Source organism: Heliangelus exortis, chromosome 1 (genome assembly GCF_036169615.1).
Source record: "Heliangelus exortis chromosome 1, bHelExo1.hap1, whole genome shotgun sequence".
NCBI lineage: Eukaryota > Metazoa > Chordata > Aves > Apodiformes > Trochilidae > Heliangelus > Heliangelus exortis.
This window is the reverse complement of record NC_092422.1, coordinates 155,783,209-155,796,400: the sequence shown is the minus strand read 5'-3', so window position 1 is coordinate 155,796,400 and position 13,192 is coordinate 155,783,209. Positions and strand designations below refer to the sequence as shown.

Sequence of the window (13,192 nt, the reverse complement as noted above, 5' to 3'; positions counted from 1 at the left end):
CAAAAGATGAAAAAAGCAACCCTAACCTAGACTAGACCTAAAATACACATTAATTGTTCATGGTCAGAAAAGGTAAAAATTAAGCGTTTTCCCATGCCATGAAGCAATGACTGGAGAGTTTACATAATAAAATTATAAGTGAAAGACAATCACAGGGCCTGTATCATGACAAATATTTAGCAGCAGGAAAATATAAAGGATGATTCAAACAAGGGCAATGATCTTTTTTTCATCCTAAGATCACTGTATTCATCACTACCATCTAATAAGTATTTACCTTGCAGAGAGACAGCTTCCATACAAATAATGGCTATGATTTTCTTTAAAAGAAAAACTGACACAAATATTTTTCATCTTTCTAATGCAGAACTTGGGCTTAGAGAAGTTCAGTTGTGGAAGCATCTCATGCAGGACTCTGATCTCTGCTTTGCTAGCCTGTGAACATTTCAGAAGAGGTGTATGTTGTACCAGAAGGATTATAAGGAGACTGGTCAATTAGCAGCTGCTTCCTATGAGGAAATAGAAGTAGAAAGTAGGACAGTTGGAGACAGGAAAGATCCCAAAAGCTACTTCCACCTGTAACTGGGCACTGACCCCAGCAAAGATCCAGCAGCCAGAGACAGATTAACACACAATCCAGAGATCCAGCTCTTCAACTTGGGATTTCACTGGAACCCATTATTTTTCTACACAGTATGATAAACCCAAACACAGGACTACAGGACTCTTCAGTGAAACTTTCAGATTTACACAAGTTAGCAATAATTAATAATTTTCTTTCATTTTAAAAGAAACTTTTATCAGAAATGTGACTATACTATGAACTCCAGCAGAAGTTATGCTGTCCAACAATAAGGGGAGAATGGCTAAGGGGAAGCCAGACCAATTGCAATGCAGCATATGGCCTATTAACTAACATTACTTCTCTCTCAGGAGCTCCACTTGGTGAAGAAACTAGAACAAATTTGCTGCTCGAGCAACCAGTCACAGCCTTCAATAAATTTACACATCCTCTGCCTTAGCAGCCTTGTTGTTACTAGCACAAATAGACTAAAAGTGCCCTATGTGAACACGGGCTGAAATTGTACCTCATGACTATAATTACAGAATCACAGATTGCTTTGGGTTGGAAGGGACCTTAAAGGTCATTTAGTTCCAACCTCCCTGCCCTGGGCAGGGACATTTACTATATCAGGATGCTCAAAGCCCCATCCTGTCTGGCCTTGAACACTTCTAGGGAGGGAGCAGCCACAAGATCCCTGGCCAACCTGTTCCACTGTCTCACCACCCTCACACTGAAGAATTTCTTCCTAATGTTTAACCTAAATCTTCCAGTTTAAAACCATTACCCCTTGTCCCATCACTACACACTGCCCTGAAGTCCCTCCCCAGCTTTCCTTTAGGCCCCCTGCAGGTACTGGAAGGCAGCTATAAGGTCTTCTCAGAGCCTTCTCTTCTCCAGGCTGAACAACCCCAACTCTCTCAGCCTGTCTTCAGAGGAGAGGTGCTCTGGCCCTCTGCTCATCTTCATGGCCCTTCTCTGGACTCACTACAAAATCTCCATGTCCTTCCTGTGTCAGGGGCTTCAGAAGTAGACAGAGTACTCCAGGTGGGGCCTCAAGAGAGCAGAGTGGAGGAGGAGAATCACTTTCCTTTACCCGCTGACCACACTTCCTTTGATATAGCCCAGGTTGTCGTTGGCCTTCTGGGCTGCAAGCACACCCACTGGCAGCTCATGCTGAGCTTCTCATCAACCATCACTCCCAAGTCCTTTTCCTCATGGCTGCTCTCAATCCATCCTCCACCCAGACTGTCTTTGTGCTTGGGATTGCCCCAACCCAGGTGCAGGACCTTGCATTTTGCCTTGTTGAACTTTACACACTGTGCATGGGCTCACCTCTCAAGCCTGTCAAGGTCCCTCTGGATGGCTTCCCTTCCCTCCAGCACACTGACTGCACCACTCAGCTTGGTGTCATCACCAAACTTGCTGACTGCCCACGGCTCCAACAAAGATGTCAACAGCCCCAGTCACAGTATTGACCTGAGAAATGCCACTTGTCACTGATCTCCACTTGTACATCGAGCTGTTGACCACAATCCTATTAGTGTGAGCATCCAGCCAATTACTTATTCACTGACTGGCCCATCCACCAAGTCCATGTCTCTCCAATTTAGAGAGAGTTGTCATGTGGGACAGTGTCCAATGCTTTGTAAAAGTCCTGGTAGATGACATCAATTGCTTTTTCCTTATCTATCAACTCTGTAACCCAATTGTAGGCAGCCACCAAATTTTTCAGGCATGATTTGCCCTTAGTGAAGCCATGGTGGCTGTCACAAATCACCTCATTATTTCCCATGTGCCTTTGCCATGGTTTCCAGAAGGTTCTGCTCTATGATCTTGCAAGGCACAGAGGTGAGACTAAGTGGTCTGTACTTAATGGAGGTATAATTAATTGACTTATAATAGAAAGAACAGAATCCATGTTAATCAGGGGGAAAAATAAAACCACCACATTTTCCTGTATTTTTTAACTGATTTATTAAACATACTTCCCCAATTCTTCTAAAATGGAAGCAGAGGTTTTAAAGACAGAAGAGGAATACTTTTATTCACACTTTCATCATGAGCACCATGGAAAAAAAAAAATCCACAACGAAACAAACACTTTATCCTGAAAGAGATATTTTTATACTATTTAATAAGCCCAATGTAAACACTGACTACCCTGAAGGTCCTGGCCATCAGCAGTCTCAAAGGGAGTCAGCAGTGTGCTCTAGTAGCCAAGAGAGCAAACCACATCCTTAGGAGCATCAACACAGCAAAACCAGCCTGGTAACTTATCCCGTTGTATTCAGCACTGGTTCAGCCTCACCTTGAGTACAGCTTGCAGTTCTGGATCCCACAATTTAAGAATGAAGTGAAGGTCCTTGAAGACACCAAAGAAGGGCAACAAAGCTGGTGAATGAGCTGGAAGCAACATCCTGTAATGAGCAGCTAAGGACCCTGGGTTTACCTACGTTTGAGAAAACGCAGCTGAGGGGCAACAGCTCTCTACAGCTTCCTGAGAAGGCGAAGTGAAAGAGGGAGGTGCTGATCTCTTCTCCCTGGTATTCAGTGATAGGACTCTTGGGAATGGTCCAAAACTGCACCACAGGAGGTTTAGACTGAACATTAGGAAGCATTTTTTTACTGAAAATGTGGTCAAATACTGGAAGAGATGGTCAGTTCTCCAAGCCTGTCAGTGTTTAAAAAGCATTTGGCCAGTGCCCTTCACAACATGCTTTAACTTCTTGTCAGCCCTGAAGTTGTCAGGCAGTTGGACTAGATGAAAGTTGTAGGTACCTTCCAACTGAAATATTCAATTCTATTTTATAAAAAGGAATACTGCACAGCTACATATAAACAAATATACTTTCTAAGTAAGGTATCCAGGTGCAGAAAAGAAATCACAAAGTAATCATGTAATTAATATCTATCTCATAGCATACATACACAAAGTCTTTACTTATGTTGCACAGCCTACCTTAATTCTGATTTGTCACCTTGTAATAGCATTATTGTAACATAGTTGTGGTATTTCTGTTTTAAAACACTTGTCAAGGTTAAAACAAACAAAAAACTTACAGGCACCAGTCCTAGAAGAGTATCAGACCTTTGTCTCCTTATTTAAATGGTACTTTTCATTTGTTCCCATTCTTACCTTAACTCCAATACTAACAAGTCTAGTAAAGAAATGCCAGAAAACCTTAACACTGGATGGACCTATCCAGCCTGTTAATTAGCTATGCCTTTATCACCTTGTGCTGTACAAAGGTATGCCCTTAGACAAAGAAATCTTTAAGACAATCTACACAGTTCATCCAGCCAAATAGGAAAATATTACATGTTTACAGCACTGAAAACATAAATGGTTTAATTTATAAAAAGATACCTTTTCTGAGGATCACCATCAACTTCAACTGTCTCCCTGCAGAAACAGGTAATGAGGTAAACAAAATATAATTCGAAGCAGAAACAAATAACTTGCTTTACTCCATGCAAAACAGTCACATAAAAAAGATCCCACTTGTTAAGTTATTTTCAGCAAGAACATCAGTTTTTAAAGACTTGTTACTTGTTCATGTAAAACAATACTTTTAAATTACTATTTCAACTTGGACATGTTTGCTTTTTTTATGACACAAATTTCTTGAAATTAGAGAGAGAGTCAAACTTCAGGGAAAGACTGTTGGTGAACAAGGCCTTTCACTGAAGAAGTAAAAGTCAACCAGAGCTACTGAAAAAAGAAAGGATTTTTTTTTTTCCAGAAACTATTGTATGTCTGAAGTTTTTAGTGATCTGCAAGATACACTTCCACCTCAAATCTGAAAATTATATCAACATCCACATTTGAGACACATGCTGTAGATCAATGAACTACATACAAAGGAAGCAGCGATTAAAGATAATTGCTTTAATAACCACAAATACATGTAAATTTCCTAACTCCTTTCACTTATTAAACTCTTCCTTTCCACACTAGTTTGGACATACTTGTAGTGCATTAGATCTGCAGACTGACTCATGTCCTTTACTTCTAGCTGATTAATATAGCTTTGAATAGATCACACTATTTTTTTTTCTATGTAAATCTTTATTTGGTTAACTGGCATCTGTTTGACATTTACATAACAGGAGAAAACAGTTAACAGTATGATACCAATAGTCAAGTTCGACCCACTTAAGAAGATTTAGTACTACTGCAGGACAGTGCATTTTTAGGTCACAGGTCTGTCCAGACATTTAAGTAAATGGCTGCCTTGGTCACTGAAGAAACAGTTCCAACTCTGCAGTTCTAGACCAAAGAGCTTAGCTAGTAATCTCATTGCATGCTTTAAGGTGATATTCTAGTGTGCACTTGTGAGAGTTCAAGTATTAATAATAATTTGCTGCAAGAACTTGCCTTTACTAGAAGGGGCAAAGAAAAAAAATGAAAAAAAGAAAAGAGGATCGGAATTTCAGCACTAGAGAAACATTACCCACTTCAGTCCAGGAAATGGCATTATGGAATCCTACATGTCTGCCTTAAATTTAAGTATTATTTTTTCTATTTTAAGAACTCAGGACTGTGAAAATTAATTTCAAAGAAATTGTAATAAATAATTATAATGAAAAAAGGAAAGAGGATCAGACAATATGTTGCATAAATAACAGATGAATGTCTTATATTTGAGCCACATACATAAATGATTTACTTACTGGTTATCAGAATCACTTCCTTTTCGCTTCCTTGGAATCTCAGCCACAGAAGCACTGAAAGAAGCAGTGGCTGCAGACTTAGTTATTGGATTCATGAGGCTGGGTACTCCAGAAGCAATACATGGGCTTCCATCTATTGAGAAATCATCTGTGAACAAGAAAAAAACCCAAATCTCATTGTCCAGTAAGAGCTGTATCATCATGTATCCATCCCAATTTTCATCTGGAAAAAAAAAATTGTCTGTTGGGTGGCTCCTATGCCTCTCATACAAAACCCATAAAGGTTGCACTGCTATAAGCTAAGTCCAGTAAAGAGCACAATGTCTTCCCACAGTCCTGTAACAATCTCATCAACACAATCAACAGACCAACACACAAAATACACCTGTGTGTCTCCTCCTTACACAGCCTTAGCAGACTACACTTAAAACCCCCAACACCTTGAACATCCTGCTGCAAAATCACAAGATGAGGAATTCGTTAGCAGATCAAAATACTGCAACTAAGACTAAAATTAATATGTACTCAGTGAACTATTTTTATAAACAACCCTAACATCCAAAAAATGGAAGTTTGCTGTAACTAGATTTCTAACATAAAAGCTACAATTATATGCAACTTCAGTCATGTAAGCCAGAGTCAAGCTCACCAAGTTCTACCTGACAGTTCCCTACACAATCCTCCTCTCAAGGAAAACTGCTTTCTTTGTGGGAGGAACAGAAGAGAAGTCACAAGCCAAAACAATCCTAGAGACCTACTGGGAAAGGAAAACAGTCTCAAGGAATCCAAGCACTATTAGAATTCTAACTAAATGCACAGCAATTGCAAAGAATCAGATTTAGGTGAAAAATTATCATCAAATTTGTTCCAGCAAATATAGTCACTCCTTTGGGCAGTCCTAGTGAGGAAAGTATCCAATGTGATACATGTAGAAAAAAAATTAAGAATTAACTTCATAAAGGGACAGATGAGAGATTAGGAGGGATCATTTAAAGAAGTAAGTACCCCCTACTTTTAAGAGGAGGCAAAACCCAAGATGAGTACTATTAAAATCCAGCAGGAGGAAAAAATGAATACTTCATTGAAAACTCTCTTTTCTTTACCATCTGTGCTGTCTGTAAATGATAGATAAATATGTGTAAAAATAACGATATAGTTGGGTTTTTTCATCTTAGGTATAAGCACATCTTACACCAGAAAAATTATCTCTAGGTTCTCATTTTCTGTTAGAATATGACTCTGGAGAGTTAAATGAAAACAGGCTAATACTTGAAACAACAGCTTGCCTCGTCTTCATAATCCTCTCTCTACCAAGTCAGACTATACAGAGTCAGCCCCCGTTTTATTTCAGAAAGCTCTTTAACTCATTAAGTCATGCCGGAAGTTCCAAAAAAACAAATGGAAACTCAAAGTATCAATAAATCCTTGACAAATAAGTAATAGCCTTTGGGCATCTGCAACAGAAAAAAATACTGGTTACTTTAAATACACAACGTCCTCAAGTTAAGGTTATTAAAAACATATTACAAGAAATTACACCATAAATAGCACAAGGGCAGAAATGATCAATGTCTGAAATATTTATGATTATCATCACTTCATAAAAATATAATTTTATATTTCTACCATAAATTTTTGCAATTATAAAGTAAACAAACCCCCAACAATTCCAGAGGAACTCTATTTGTAAAGAGTAGTTTTAATTCACTTAGGTCATAGCAGCCTGTAATTACTGTATTAAGATAACGAAGTGCAATTATATTTCATGAATATTAATGAAGAGTACTTAGTAAACAGAAAACTTATATGTATCAAAGACAAGTATGCCTTCACCACAACAAATCCTTTTGTCACGCAACAAACAGGACAGAAGAGACCCACTGACCTAAATACTCCTTTGCAGACAGATGGCCAGCCTGCTTTCTAAACCACTTCCCCTGAAAGAACAAAACCAAATGGATAATTCACAGCTTTTCCAGTTTAACTTTCATATTATAATAATAGTTAATTTTTTTCCTCACAGTTAAGCAGCAAATTCTGAATACTACACTTATCTCCTCCACATTTCCTACATAACACCCTTTTCTTTTTTTCTCAACTAAGAAAACCAAAAATGTTTAGCTTATCAGCAACAATGACCTATTACAAACTTCTACACTACAACTGCTAGGTGATTAACCAAATCCTAAATAGCATCACTGTGACAAACAAAATACCATGTTCAATGCCATCTAACTAACTACCAATAAGATAGTTGGTTGATCTCAGCCAAAAATAGAAGGTTAAGAATCTGTATTGATTGCTGACAAGTACAGGATGCAGCACAGAGTCTATAAATACAGAGATTCTCAAAAAAGAACCCAAATTCAACCCAATCCAAAACAAATAGCAAAAACAAATCAAAACAAAAACAAAACCCCCCAGAAACAATTAAAAAGAAAACAAATAAATTGAAATCTCAGAACTACCAAACTTAGCAGAAAAATAATTACTTGGAATTTAATAGACATGAGCAAATCTTTATAATACCTATTCCACTCTGAAGAGGAAGCAGACAGGAACAGTTCATAAAGCTAAGTCAGCTTTGAGAAGTCAATAAGAGCTCTTTAAAATAATCTCTTAGGGCTTTACAATAGCTATCATTATGATACTAGGTGATTGTAAGGTACTTAAACTCTCCCTGAAGCATCTCTTAACCTCCTCTAGTCTGTGACAAAAAATTTCTTTAGTTCACAAACTTAACCACTTTGGGAGAGCTGGATAAAGGATTTAAAAAAATCTCTGGGTTCACAAAGAGATTGAGCAGGAATGCACCTCACTTCTTTTATGTGTGTGTGCTTCTTATGACATGAAAAAGCTGGATTCTTTAATTTGTGCACCTGGCTGAATTTCTTGTATATTCAGTTTCTGTGAACATTCTAATACCATTTGCATCAAAACGAAACACACTTAAGAACATATGAAGCTAAACTAAATGTTTCTGAATTTCATAGCACTCCTGTTTCATGATAAATATTATTGAGAAAGACCATTCTTTATTTTCCTGGAAAAACAAAATCACTAGTCAATTTTTAAACTAATAAAAAAAGTAATTCAACTAGACATATCTTGTATTACCACCCAAAGGTGATTACTTAAACCAGTCTGGTTTGCAAGTCAAATAGAAGTTCAACTAAGAAATTACACTTTTTTTTTTTCTTCAATGATTACTGTTAATTTCAAAGTTTTGCTAATGCCCTGGCATACTGACAACCCAAATGTAAGTGAATTGTTCCTCAGATACATATGTCTAATGATCTATGTTTGGCTCTCAGTATTAAGTATCTATGCTTATCTATATTAAAAACTAAACACAGTTTAAAAGCATATTATGTACAGCAGAACAGATGAAAGTAATACTGAAAAAAAACCCCAACATTGTAATCATTATCGCTGTGAAAAAGCAAAAACCATCCAAAGATTACTAACACACCACATGAAAAATAGCTCATTCCCGGTTAGTGTATCATAAATTAAAGCCCTATTATTTTAATACTAACTTTAGTATACTTCATAATCAAGCAAACAAAATGTTTAAGGAACAGTTATGAATATATGCAGTTATCATCATACCAACATACAAGACCATACCCTGCTGAATGACAGCCTCTCTTGTGTTTTCCTACAAGAAAAAAAACAATTAAAAATCACAGTCCCCAAAGGGTTTGGAATGGAAGTGAACCTCTGCAAACGAGCTATATCAAACTACTGCTTAGAGGTAGGATATGAAGTAAAGACATATAAAAATCAACTGTATTCCTATGATCCACAAAGGTTCAGTGTAACTCACATGCAAAGCATTACAAAACAAGGACTGGGAGACTCTACAGTTTTCCTATTACTGACAATAATATTTTCTAAATGCATGCCACATTCCTGAGCTGCTTTCTCCACTAACAGCTTTAAGGTTTGCAGTTCCTAAATAAACAGCATCTATGAGAAAAGGCTTATGACCAAATTCCACCGGCCATAAAAGGCGAGATTCATCTGAACAAATAAAGATGTCCACACCTCAACTCGCCATTCTTGTCCCTCTTGGAGAAAGATGACATTTCTAGGGTGATTCATCTCAATCTAAAACAGGTTCCTACAGTTGGCTAGATGAAATAAACCATTTCTAGGGTGATTCATCTCAATCTAAAATAGATTCCTAGAGCTGGTTAGATGAAATACAGTCCAAGAGTGCCTACCTCTTTTCAGCAACTAGACAAAGACCAAAATACCTAGCTCTGACTTGGGTACCTACTCTGTAGACAGCTGAACATGAGTGAGATGAATCCCACCCAAAGTGGCTATAGAATTATTATGTAATTCCTGAAATACAATAGCCACAGACAGCGTCTATTAGTGCCATGTGCAGTAAATCATTTCATAAGACAGTCTTTCAAAATTACTGCCTTAATTGTGCTCTACCACCTCAAGACCCACTTGAAAGTTTAGCTTTTCTTACTAGATTTATTCCTCAAAGGCTTTCCTATAATATTAGAACTAAAATATTGTTTTGACTTTTTAGAATAATCAAAAGGAACTTGCACAAGAAACATATAAGCAGCCCAAAAATATGCAGAAAATATAAGTAATGTATGTATCAATAAATTACTAAAAAAGTAACCTGTCAGCCATCATTTACTCAGTCAAAAAAAAATATCTATATCCATACATCAGGATAATTCAGTAAAATGTGCTTGACATAAAATGTTAATCAATAAAGGCATTTATAAAACTTATGAGTGACACTCTTCATAGTCTGTGAATAAATGTACACACCAGACTTGGAGAAAAGCTCTACAGCTGCTTAAGTTAACAATGGCACAACCTTTCTAAGAATAAGAAGGCACTTTCAATCCAGCTTCCTATTTTGAAAAATTTTCTGGCAGAAGAAGCAGCTTTGAATTGAAATGTTTAAAACCACTGAAGCCACAGACTATCAAAATGTCTATTTTCCAAATGTAGTTCCTGGCATGCACAAAAACCTTTAGTTAGAAATTCAAGCTTTGACAAGTTTAAAGAAGTCAAAATTATGTCAGAAGTCACTGTCTTAAAGCAGCACATAAGGGTTCTTTAGTCTAACTAGATGAGTTATTAAATTTAAATCTACTCACAAAAGCTATCAGGCTATGGCTACAGTAGTAAATACAATGGCATTAACAGCCCTTGGTCAGTAGAGAGTAGCAGCTGGTACAGAAGCCCCTGTTTCTAGTTTGTAAGTAGTACAGGGAGCTTACACTAAATTACATTTAGTCTGGTCCACTGAGCCAAAAATCCTTACAATGCATGTGTTTTAAAGCATGACTGAGAACAAACCACTGGTTCAGTCCCTCATGTTTGGAGTTGAAGTGTATTTGATGTTGCCCTGGCATAACACTAACCTTGCTACAATAAAATCCTAGTTTAATTTCTTCTGAAATTAGTCCAGCTCATTTATACTGAAAGTGCTCTGCAAACCATAACAATAAACAGTGAGGATGACTGGGGATTCAATGCTATTGCTCTGAACCAAAATGCTAATGTGCAAACAGCCTCCCAGTACTTACTGGATTTCAGGGTCTCACTCTACAGATTTTAGGGGCACAGTCATACAAAGAAGCAAAGATACATGAACACACACAAGCAATCTAAATTTTCTACTGAGGTACTACTCAAGATGTCTTGGATTCTTAAGTTTTGTCACAATGGAAATGCCTTTTTCTTTTTTTTCAAAGGTTTATCTTAGATTACCTAAGGAATTACAGATATATCTATCTATACATACAGCACACCCAGAGGATAGCTATTGAGTCAAATAACTTCAAGTAACTCTATGCCATGTAAACTGCTTTAATTTACTATGGAATTATTTTTCTAAAATTATTTTAATCAGTTCCTACTGCAGATATTCACTAAAGAATACAAAAACTATGCCTATATCTGACATACATACTGTATGAGGAAGAAACTCACAGGTACTGTGATAGGTATCACTTTACAGGTCCTGCAGCTCTGAACACCTATAAAGCAAAGAACCACATTTTCTAAACACGACTGAGAATTGCATTAAAAATTAATTTTATTTTGTTATTTTTGAGCATTAAAATAGGCTATGAAGAGCATCTCTAGACTAATTACAGCAACTCTGGCATTCAGATCATAGCCCACAGCATCTCTCATTTAAAGTTGGGGCAACAACTTTCATTGACGTTAAGTTGTGAAAAAAAGTAGAAATGTACTATTTAAAATAAGGTGGGGTTTTCCAAAAAATTTATAAGCTTGCATAATGCAGGAGCAATACACAGAGACCTCAGTAACTAAGCCATCTTATGAACAACACTACACAGAGAATAAACTTATAGGTTAACTTAAGAATGTTGGCTTTCGTTTTAACGACAAAACATTAAAGGAAAAATGGTAATACTCTGAATCACAGAAATCTAAATCAAACATTAACACAGGCAACTGATTACTTTCTGCATCTATTTTTACTTATTTTCACCACTCAGAAGACAAGTAGACAAGAATCACAACTTGCCAATTAAATGACACATTTACTTAATAGAGTTCAAAAACTAAATATTCAGCCAAACCCATTAATATATTAAAAAATATGATGGTAACAAGCAAATCAAAAGACACTATACAGCCCTTGAAAGGCTACCCTGCTTTCCCAGTCACTATCAGGCTCAAACCAGGTCACTGATAAAAACTGAGTCTTTTTTACCACAGTTCATTACCAGGAAAAAAACCAACAAAACAAAACAAAAAAACAAGACCAACCAGACAAAAACCAGCTCTCCAGAGCTCACTGTGGACCTATTCCACCGAAGTTAGACATTTTTCTACTAAAAAGAAAAGAAAAAAAAAATATTCAGGAAAAAACTTTTTTTTTCCCAAAAAAAAAAAAAGGAGAACAGGAATAAACATGGGTAAAAAAAATAAAACAGGAAGTGGGGTTTAATAAAACATGAAAGCCTACTTTTCATTGCTTTCCCAAATCTATTTGTAAATTGAACTGTCCGCATATTTGGAGTTTTCTTTATTTTGATTATTTTCTCTCCTTACTGTACGTGCACGATGGAGAAACAATGAACCCTTGTTGTAAATACAATTTACCATACCAGACTGCAAAGGCTCTACAAAACCCCCACTCTTGTTTTCAAACACTAGATTACTTGCTACAAAATTATACCGCTACTTAAACAATCAAACAGCAGAGACAGAAAAAATTCCAATTATCCTTAGATAACCAGGACACCCCATATACATTAGAACACACATAACCCAACTGATCTTTAGAAAACAATTAGTAAACCCAGAATGGGTGCTAGCTAAACAGAACCGCAACGATGGGTTAGAAGAGATCTGCTCACTTCTTTTGCAAAACATTTCTTTCTCCTCGGAGAGAGAAAGCAATGTATTGAATTCAACACATTCAGAGCAGAAACAGCTGCTGGTGATTTACAACGAGCCTTGTTTCGCCACCAGAAACTTACGATTAAGAACAAGGAAGGAATATAAAACCTCGGTCACCATATACAAGCGTGGGTATGCACACACAAACAAGCCAAAATCACTGTACCTAAAATACTAAATGATGCTTACCTACAAAAAAAAAAACCCAACACCCAACAAACCAAACAAAATTCATACTAGCGTCTTAAGAACACAGAGACCGGCTAAGTGTCTATCAGAAACTGGAAACTGCGTGCTAAGTTAAAAAAACAAACCAAAACAAAACCATTTGTAGTCCACATCGGATCGGCAAGCTGACACACCTACAGCAGTAACAAACCGAAAGGCAGAGTGAGCATTATACCGGGGGTTTCTCGGCAGGTACACAAACTAACGCCGCTGCATTTACCCCGGGGTACTTTTACTGAACTTCAACGGGAGAAAAGAGTTCAGAATGTTCAGGTCACACCAGGGGCCGGCGTGCACTAA

The 13,192-nt window shown here is 37.0% G+C and overlaps 1 protein-coding gene across 14 annotated transcripts in view; it reads right to left on the bottom strand.

Annotated features, from left to right (window-relative positions):
* BMAL2 (basic helix-loop-helix ARNT like 2) overlaps positions 1-13,192 on the bottom strand; it is a 41,095-nt gene that overhangs the window by 27,444 nt on the left and 459 nt on the right. For 6 of the 14 annotated variants that reach the window (XM_071733200.1, XM_071733205.1, XM_071733204.1 and 3 more), the window contains exons 2-5: positions 11,219-11,265; positions 8,870-8,900; positions 5,240-5,387; positions 3,933-3,968 (exon numbers count right to left, since the gene is read on the bottom strand). In XM_071733200.1, the coding sequence (XP_071589301.1) occupies positions 3,933-3,968; positions 5,240-5,387; positions 8,870-8,900; positions 11,219-11,265 (262 nt within the window). Of the gene's footprint in view, positions 1-3,932; positions 3,969-5,239; positions 5,388-5,888; positions 6,060-8,869; positions 8,901-11,218; positions 11,266-12,028; positions 12,048-13,192 lie in introns of those variants that run through there. The other 8 variants (XM_071733203.1, XM_071733208.1, XM_071733207.1 and 5 more) reach the window with 5 other exon arrangements.